The 10,415-nt window shown below is 41.5% G+C and overlaps 1 protein-coding gene across 1 annotated transcript in view; it reads right to left on the bottom strand.

Annotated features, from left to right (window-relative positions):
• Positions 1-7,682, bottom strand: part of LOC107689556 (AT-rich interactive domain-containing protein 1A-like) — a 68,852-nt gene extending 61,170 nt beyond the window's left edge. Inside the window, exon 1 of the mRNA XM_016487577.1 lies at positions 6,415-7,682. Within this exon, the coding sequence (XP_016343063.1) occupies positions 6,415-7,305 (891 nt within the window). The 5' untranslated portion in view covers positions 7,306-7,682. The remainder of the gene's footprint in view (positions 1-6,414) is intronic.
• Positions 7,683-10,415: the final 2,733 nt, after the last annotated feature.

Here is a 10,415-nt window from a genome sequence, read left to right as displayed (position 1 = left end):
TGTGTAATGAGTGAGTGTGAGAGTGAGTGAGTGAGTGAGTGAGTGAGTGTGTGAGAGAGAGTGAGTGAGTGTGTGAGAGAGAGTGAGTGAGTGTGTGAGTGAGTGAGTGAGTGAGTGAGTGTCTGTGTGCGAGCGAGCGAGCGAGCGAGTGAGTGAGTGAATGAATAATATTGGTGTGTACAAGTTCAATTTAGTATTACATTTTAGTGAAAAACGTAACAAATATCTTCATACCAAAATTACACTTAACAGCACATTTTTCATACAATGAATCTACTTTTTAACAATGGCTTTTTAAATTATGGTTTCTGGAAATAAATTAAATGTAAAAAAAATTACCCTTTTAAGTCATTTGCTCAGCAAATAAAAATGCACAGAACATTTTTCTATAGGGGTTAACAGCCTATCTGCATAGTTTTCCTCTTTCCTTAATATTTGCCAAACACAGACATTAATGCCCTAGTTTACGATTTCAAAATAATCGGCAAGGAAATCGTTCCTGGCTTCTTCAAGGTTTTACTCATTTTATCTTCAGGACATATTTAACTCTCGGCTAATTAATCTGACATGAAACGAGCTCACATGTGAAGAAAAAAAAAAAAAAAAAGATTACCATTACAAAAAAATTAATAACCACTAGTTCACTTTGGCACTCATAACTTACAGTTCTGGTATTTGTAAACAAAACAGGCCCGCTTTAATATTAGCATAGATATGGACAAGGCTGGTTGCTTTTGAAAATTACACACCATCATCAAGTTCAAGCCGTCCATTACTTCATTCATGCAAATCTGTGGTCTCAAAACCTTCAACGCCACACATTTCTCTTGCTTACAACTGGACCACAAATGAGAGCTTTAAATACACAAATCTATGCACTATTCTGCATTGAATGGATAAATACATCTGTACAAAGCTATAACCGGATCCACACAGCCGGTCAGATTTCAACACAGAAACTTTATCACCACTTTATACACTTACATCAACATCCAAGAGTCACATTTACAACTAAGTCAACTGTTATCAAAATATCTGTATCAAAATAATACAACAGCCAGGTTTCCATTCAAAGTTGTGAATTTAACTTATGCGCAAAATTTGAACATAAAACACTTGCGAATAATCACCGTTTCCATCCAACGAGTCAAAGAGAACAAAATCGTCACTTCCTGATAAACTGGCACTAAATATCACTAAGAAAAGTAGAAGAAGCCACTGAATATAATCATTTTCATATATAATAAATTACTTGCGTCTCGGAGTGAGCAGACGAAAAAATAAATGCGGTCATTGCTTTCGGAGGCGAATGCTGTTGTTTGGGAATGCAGTCGTGTAACACAGTTCTGCGAGGCAATTATACAGAAATACTTTGATGACAGACTTTGCTCAGGCATTTAAGAAGGAGCAGTACAACGTTTCAGATGCTGTGAACGAGATCGGTCCGCTGGTTAGTCAGGTTTTGCCATCCCATCACGCAAAATCGCACAAGTCAAAAACCACCTCAAGCAAGCGTAAAAACTTTTTTTTTTTTTTTTAAATGTTTCCGAAATTTGGCGTTTCAATCACTCGTTTCTGATGCGATACTTAAAGTGCCCCTATTATGTCTTTCCGAATATTACCTTTCATGCAGTGTGCCGTAGCTGTCATAAACTATCTGCAAAGTTGTGAAGCCGACAGTGCATGATAAATAAAGTTATTGTCTATCAAAAAAAGAGTCGGCTCGCAATCGCCTAAACGAGTCGTCATGAATTTGAATCTTATTCTGTTACGGCTCTACGTCACGAAGTAACACATTTGCATAATGTCTGCCCACGTTCTACGTCGCCAACTTGCCCGCCCACAAACAGTAAAATTTCCCTGTGGTTAAAATCATGTCGAGAAGACGCTGTATCCTACGCTGTGAGAGTCAATTTATTTAATCACATCTTATAATTACCACAAACTTGTTAACACTTGACACTTACCACTGAGAAACGTCATGCTTGCGAATCAGTCTCTTGTCGATCAGCCAGTTCAACCGTTTCATCAACAGACTCCGGCTCGAATTGGTAAGGTACAATCGATACCATCTTTTCTATGTATTGACAATAGGGTTGTGCCGATAGACGACAGTATCGCGTATCGACGATAGACAAAGATATCGCCTGTGGCTGATGCCTTTGACGATAGCAAGACGATTATTATTATCAGGCTATTTATTTTTCCGCGTTTTTAACAGTATTGCGCGTTCTAACCAATCACACACGATTATGCTGAGCTTATGAATGCATTGGCCAATCAGATGCATTCAGATGCGTCATCACTGAAACAGCGGAGTTCTGTTGTTCGGCGTGCGCTGACTGACTTCTGACTCGCGAATTCTCTCATTATAAACAACAAAGTGCAGATGTACGTGCGATGTAAGTATAAGAGATTTATTCATCATATATAGTGTAGATTCACTGATTATAATGGGAGTGTTTTTAAAGTGCATAAACTCGCGCTAGACTGAGCTTGTGATGATGTTCTTTGGTAATCTAATGTTCTTTGATCGTTTTCTGTAGCTGCTTTTTGAATAACTGAGGAAATGTAAGCATTATAATTAGTAACTTACGATGTTTCTATTCATTTATCATCATGTTAAATACAAATTCAGTCATATTAAAAACATTAGGCTGTTTTTAGCCTTACGCTGGAGTTGGTTCATTTTCTCGCAATGAAACGAAGTAAATAATTACATAAATTAGCACGATAATATCATGTATCAGTGATCTCACAGGCTGACGATAGGACGATATGAAAATTGAGCATATCGCCCAACACTAATTGACAAGTCTCCAGGGCTGTCATTCCGTCATGGCAATCGGCGTTTCGTTTCCGACACGCACTGTACGCGGTAGACCAATCCAGAGCCAATCTCTCTACGGCTCTGGACCAATCACAAAGGACTGCGCCAACTGACCAATCACAGCAGTGAGGGCTCACGGAAAGGAGGGGTTTAGAGAGACTGATTCTTTGAACTACTTTGCACGAGTCGTTTACGAATCATTTAGAAATTAGGTCAAAATTTTTATTTTTTGAGAAAACCAACTTGTTTTTTGACCTTGCATGCATGTAAACCTGTTTTAGGAGACTCATAAAACAATATTAGCAACCTTAAAAATGGCATAATAGGGGCACTTTAAAAATGTGCAAAAAAACGGTGATGGAAACGTGTCACTTTAGCCTGCACAAGCACTTATTAACAGAACCACAAATGCAAAGTTTTAAAAGTCCTGTTTCAAACTCAATCCGAAATTAAAACACTCTAGACAAGGACAGATTATTTGTTTTAAGAGAAATATTAAGACACAGTACACAGTAAGAATATCTGTCTCTGAGGGTCATTATTAAAACACTTGATTTTCCACAATGAGAGCACAGCAATCACACAGCACAAACGTCTGAGCGTTCAGGAAAGGCACGAGCCTCAGAAAGACAGAATATCATTGCTGATGATCACAGGATGGTATTAAAACAGCAGTGACTCTTGGTTAACGCCTACACTGCTTGTAAACACACACACACACACACACACACACACACACACACACACACACACACACACAGTCAGGCTGAACAAGCATGCAACTTTCAAGATCACCTGGATCAGTGCTGTGAGACAATGCATATAGTAGTGATTCTCCCACCTAATACATCTAGTGAGTTACAACCTGAAATTTAAACGCTACAAAACCTGGATGCAGATCACATACATACAACATCCCCAAATTATGATATAGCCTAACTAGTCACTTTTCTTCACAAATACTAATCTCTCATATTAATGCACTGCTATTATTAAGCATTTCAGGCCATGCAAAAAAAAAAAAAAAAAACAACACACACACACACACACACACACACACACACACACACACACACACACACACACACAGTCAGGCTGAACAAGCATGCAACTTTCAAGATCACCTGGATCAGTGCTGTGAGACAATGCATATAGTAGTGATTCTCCCACCTAATACATCTAGTGAGTTACAACCTGAAATTTAAACGCTACAAAACCTGGATGCAGATCACATACATACAACATCCCCAAATTATGATATAGCCTAACTAGTCACTTTTCTTCACAAATACTAATCTCTCATATTAATGCACTGCTATTATTAAGCATTTCAGGCCAAGCAAAAAAAAAAAAAAAAACACAATATGCATAACAGAAAAGATAAGTCGTCTAAATGATATGTAGTTTGATGCTACATTTCCTATCAAGAGATTCATAAGACAGGTAATCAAGGTTCAATAAATGGAGAAAGAATTAAAGAGATAGTTCACCCAAAAATAAAAATGTCCTGATTATTTACACACCCCCAGACATCCAAATATGTATATCTTTCTTTCTTCAGACGAAGACAAATAAGGGTCGTCTTTAGCGAATCAATTAGTCATTTTCAGAAAAACTGTCAATTTTATACTTTTTTTTTTTTACCTACAAATTAAAAATGCTCACCTTGGTCCAGCCTGGTTTAATTCACAACAACATTGAAAAGATTACACGTGATACATGCGGAAAGAACCGGCCTATTGTTGACAAGTTTGTGTTAAAGTTATTGTTCGTTTTTCACTATTTTGGACTATTGAAAACGGTCTACAGTGAGCCCCATTCACTTGCACTGAGAAATGAAAAATCCTGGAATGTTTTTCTCCAAAACCTTCATTTCTCTTCAGCTGAATAAAGACCTATAGATGTTGGTGTGTAAATAATCGGGAAATTCTTATCTTTGGACTATTCCTTTAAGACAACAAATATTCGGATGTCACAAACAGAAAAATCTCTTTAGTGCAGCAATTCCACATGTTCTGTGTATCAGTACAGCACTCCACATATCAGGAAACCTGGATGCAGACAAGTTAGATTCGAATAAGCAAAGAGATGCAAACAACAGCACATCATGTAACCCAATTCATTAAGATAACTCCTTTTAATGAAATGCAAATTCTTAACATTGGACATTTCAGACCATGCACACAAAAAAAAAAGTGCATCACCAAAATGTCTACATTGCACTCTTTTTCAAAGCAAAGCTGCATTTGAACTAAACCGGGTAAGACACGCAATTAATTTAGCTAAATTAACAAAATAAGATGCATTGCTACAAACATAACATTGCATGCACTACATTATTTAAATTGCACATTTTAAATAAGGCCATTAAATTGTTAAAAACAAAACCGACATATGCACGGATGCTCCCGGGTTATGAAATGCTACATAAATTAAGTACACGTGATGTACAAATTTGCATGGTTTTTAACGCAAATGAAATGCAAATTCTTAACATTGGACATTTCAGACCATGCACACAAAAAAAAAAGTGCATCACCAAAATGTCTACATTGCACTCTTTTTCAAAGCAAAGCTGCATTTGAACTAAACCGGGTAAGACACGCAATTAATTTAGCTAAATTAACAAAATAAGATGCATTGCTACAAACATAACATTGCATGCACTACATTATTTAAATTGCACATTTTAAATAAGGCCATTAAATTGTTAAAAACAAAACCGACATATGCACGGATGCTCCCGGGTTATGAAATGCTACATAAATTAAGTACACGTGATGTACAAATTTGCATGGTTTTTAACGCAAAAAAAAAAAAACATCTAACATAACTGTCTCATTAATCATCATATTGCACGAATTCAATCTGTGAAAAAGCCTTTAAACTGCGCCCGTGCACACAGCGAGTGTAAGTGGAGCAGCTCGTCGGCGGGGCTCTGCTGCATTAGATGCAATTATAAATGGCCAGGCGCAGGAGAAGAGGCAGCCAATCAGAAGAGAGCTCGCGTGTCAACCTAAGACCAACTGTCTCCTGCCTTTGACAGAAGGATTTTACCTCCATAATTCAAATCCCAAAGCAAAGCAGCCCGCTGCACTTACTCGCAGCTCCCAGCCTGTTTACACACACGCGCGGGCCAAAAACACCTCAAAACACACCCGAACGCGACGCGTTTCCAGTCAAACCGAGGCGCCGCATTTAGCCCCCGCATGCATGGTGACATATTCGGCCTGAAGAGATGTTTTAAGAGTTATTCTGCTAGTCTGGGCGAGGGTGGGGATAAACTAACTTCGCGACAGCATTACTTTCATCAAAGCAGAGCAGCATCTGTGCTGGGGTTTAGCTGCGACACCTGCCTCGAAAATTAGCCTTACTTCTGCATTTCCACATGCAAACCCGTGCTCGAGCTCTGGACACGGCCCAAAAACACAGCTCGGCCCGGCCTGCAAAAGCTGCTTATATGGACCGTGTTGGCTGGAAAAACACAGGCAGCCATTTTAGAGCAGACTGAGAAACAATGGCAGACTCTCTCCTCTCTTTCTCTCTCGCAGCTCGAGCCGAGCGCCGAGTTAAGCAAAGTTTACCTGGGTCCTGTTGAGGGCTTGTCCGGTGTTTCCCGGGCTCATGGGAGGAGGGTGATGGCTTCTTTGTTGCCAGGCCGGGTGGCCCCCACCGAACTGGCTAACGCTACACATGTCCCCCGGTCCCTTGGCAGCCGCCTCCTGGCCGCCTAACTCGCCTGCGGGGAAGCTCTGGTAGCTCCGGGCCGAGCTGGGGGAGGTCAGGAGCTGGTTCAGCGTCGGGGTGGACGTGGGCTGAGGGGTGCCCATGCTGTACCTCTGGCTGTTGTAGGAAGCGGCGACGGCGGCGGCAGCCATCGTCGTAGTTCCTCCCGGCGGCGGCTGCTTGCCCGGCTGTCCCCCGGCCGCCGGCGGCTGGCTGTTTCGCGGCGAATTCATGCCGTAGCCCTGGCCCTGGTGGTACGGAGTCCGGTTCGGGAAGGCGCTGTAGTTGTTGAAGTGGTTCGGGTAGCCGTGCTCGTGCGAATTGGGCGGGTATGGGTCCATTACCGCCGGCCCGGCCATGCCAGGGCTTTGTTGTCCGCCATGTTGATGAAAAGGGGGCCGGTTGTAGTGCTGGTTGTAGCCGTACGGAGGTGGAGGGAAGGCGCCCTGGTGTTGGGGAGCCATGCCGGGGTGGCTGTTCCCGTCCGGCTCATTCTGGCTGTTGTTATTGTTCACCCTGGACGGGTTCCCGCTGCCGTTCTTCATGTCAGGGTCGCCTCCTGCTCCTCCTCCCCCGGCAGCAGCGTTCCCCACATCGGCCCCGTCTTGCAGCTCCTTCTGTCCCGGGGATCCGGCTTCGGTGCTCTCCTGCGGCTTCTCTCCGAGCACCGGCCCGTCCTGCGGCTCCCGCTCCGGCTTCTTGAGTTCGGCGGGCGGGCTAGCGTTGAGAGTGGCGACCTGAGCGGCCATGATCTCTCTCTCTTTCACCGCGAGTCACTTTGAATATAAACACAGCGCTCTTATAAAGACGTGCCCGCGTCCCGTAGCATTCCTTCCACTTTCAGACCGGAGTCGGTCTGCTCTCCCGAACGCGACTCGAGTGTGAAAAGTTTCCTGGAGAATATAAATAAAGGTCCCGGGAATGATTTTAACCGACGCCCGTGTGTATGTGTGTGTGTGTGTGTGTGTGTGGAGGGAGGGCCTCTTACAGACCGAGAGCGCGAGAGAGAAACCGATCAAACCAGCACGAGGCTCCGCGAGACACAGCCATTTTACCGAAGCGCGCGGTCGCATGCAAGACGCGGCGCGGATCCGGATCCGGAGCACTTCGACACGCTTTGGGTTCCAGTTCGTGGAACGAGCACAAAATAGGTCTGTGAGCCTCGGCTTTTATTGTGAAATAATCCATGAAATATGCATCATAGTATATTTACTAACTGAATCTAGAGTATTTTTTCAGGCTTTAAAAAAAAAATGTGGTGTGCAAATGCAATTAAAAAAATCGAAACTACATTTTTCTTAAGAAGCTGTGGCTATGCAAAGCTCACTTTTACAATGCACGGGTGCTGTGGGTGGTTTCCAGCAGGACATTATGCAGTTGCCAGTGTGGTTGCTATGGTGTTCAAGGTGTGTTGCTAGGTTGCTGTTAAGGTGGTAACTAGGTGAATGGGTGCCGGTATTGATGATACTGTGCTGTAGCTATGCATCAGTCCCTCTTATAGTCTAAGCCGGCATTTATTCACCTGTTTATCACCTGCCAAGTGAAAATATAGCTGCGTCCCAAATTACACACTATACACTATGCACTATGCACTGTAGTGTATGACTTAAATAGTTATTTTGTCATTCACAATATGTCTGATAGCCCCTCCCCCTTCGCTATGTAATTAGAGCTGTGACAGTTGAGTGCATGAAGTGTCCGACACTCCTCACTTCGCTTTTTCGTTTAAGTGCATCATCCGGGTATTTAAAGACTACTCACTACTCGCACTATTTACACTACAAAATGTCATCAAACAATCAAAACTAATGACTGTTTTCAAACAGGTTTCATGAGCACAACTCCTGTCAACCATTGGTCAGGCAAAAAGATAATCCCGCCCCAGACTGGCGCTATTGGTTGAAACCATGTTTGGGCTGTCATGACGTTATTTTAATGTGTTTTATAAATTATTTATTCATATATCAAATTATTGTTTATTATTGTTATAAGTTTTTTAGTTTAATTTTGCTGGGGGTTTTTTGTAATTTTTATTAGTTTTTATATTTTTTATTAAGCTTTATTTTATATTTATTTTAGTTTTAGTAATTTTAGTACTTTCAACTTATCTAATTGAAATTTTATTTCAATTAGTTGCCAAGGCAACATTTTTCATTTAGTTTTTATTTGTTAATATTTTTCATCTAATGTTTATATTTAATATTATTTCAATATTTCAAGTATATATATATATATATATATAAAAAATGTCAGTTTTTATTTCAACTTTAGTCATTTTGTTGTGTTCTTCTGTCATTTTTATTAGCTTTTGTTTTTTAATATTTTTATTTAGCTTTCATTTATATTTATTTCAGTGTTTTAGTAACTGTAGCACTATTTTAGTACAAATTACACACCTTTTCCTTGTTAGTTGCTAAGGCAACATTTCTAATTTAGTTTTTTTACGTTTAAATTGTTCACCTAATTTTTATATTTGATTTTATTTCCGTTAACAAAAATAATTTGGAAAAGTTTTCACCTTAGCTAACAATAACAACACCAGCAGGAATAACAGTGTCCGTGTTTACGCTTTTCATGGAAATCATACATGTGTCTCAGTATATTAAGCTCAGACACAACAAAGTAGTTTAAGGTAAAACATTTCACACTTTAATGTTTAGGATTTAGGGTCTCTTTACACCGCTAATAGCGGAATAAAACAATTATACAACAAATAATACCTGAACTATTCTCATTCCATCATAGTTAAGAACTATCACATGAATGCACAGCAAAGCATTGCTACATATACAAAACATAAACAAGTGTTTAGGCCCAAGTGTGTTCATGCATATTTCAGACAGCAAATGAGAGGGTTTATTGCAGCAGCATTATGTTTGATCTGTGCAGAGGACAGCATGATATTACAGCCTGTGTGCTAATGTGTATGTGCGCATGTGTTCAGAGAGCGAGCGAGAGAGGGAGGGATGGAAAGGGAAAGAAACAAGTGTTTAGGCCCAAGTGTGTTCATGCATATTTCAGACAGCAAATGAGAGGGTTTATTGCAGCAGCATTATGTTTGATCTGTGCAGAGGACAGCATGAAATTACAGCCTGTGTGCTAATGTGTATGTGCGCATGTGTTCAGAGAGAGAGAGGGATGGAAATGGAAAGAGGATGGGGGATGGACCGAGAGCAGGAAGTGAAAATGAAAAAAAGTGAAATGCAGCACAAGCCAGAGAGAAAGAGAGAGAAAAAAACACTGCGTAGGCCGCAGCAATCAAGTCTGGCACACCAAATCCAACCCCAAATTCAACAGCGCAACGTGTATTTGGTTTGGTAAAGAGATAGAGGAGAGCTTAGAGACAGCTCAAAGTAAATAACCAAATGGAAACAGCCATGCTCTTTCCCCCACTCAAACACTGCTGCTCGCTCCCCACCCCCCCTCTCTCTCTCTCTATCTCTCTCTCTCTCTCTCTCTCTGTCTCTCTCTCTCTTTTTCTCTCTCTCTCTCAGAACCTGGCACTGGGCGGGACATCAACGCCTCAGGCTGCGTCTGTCAATCATTCTGGCTCCTCCTCCTGTCTGTTCTCTCGGCTCTTCTGAAGTGTTAATGTTCATCGCAGACGCTCTGAACGCGATCGCCCTCTCTCTCTCTCTCTGGCTGTGGGGGATGGGTGGTGATCGAGCGAGCACAGCGCATGCACAGCAAAGCCTTCTCGCTACAATGCAGAGCCTGCGCCTGCGGACGGCGCCAGTGTCAGTGCTGCTCACAAACTGCTTTTTACTGTTGTAAAGTAAAATAGAGTCAAAATGCTGTGATAAACGCACGTGTGTGTGTGTGTGTGTGTGTGTGGGTGAGGAGGGGGGCGGGAGACTAT

The sequence above is a fragment of the Sinocyclocheilus anshuiensis genome, unplaced genomic scaffold, assembly GCF_001515605.1.
Source record: "Sinocyclocheilus anshuiensis isolate Anshui unplaced genomic scaffold, SAMN03320099.WGS_v1.1 scaffold369, whole genome shotgun sequence".
Taxonomy (NCBI): domain Eukaryota; kingdom Metazoa; phylum Chordata; class Actinopteri; order Cypriniformes; family Cyprinidae; genus Sinocyclocheilus; species Sinocyclocheilus anshuiensis.
This window is presented reverse-complemented; position numbering and strand designations above follow the sequence as displayed.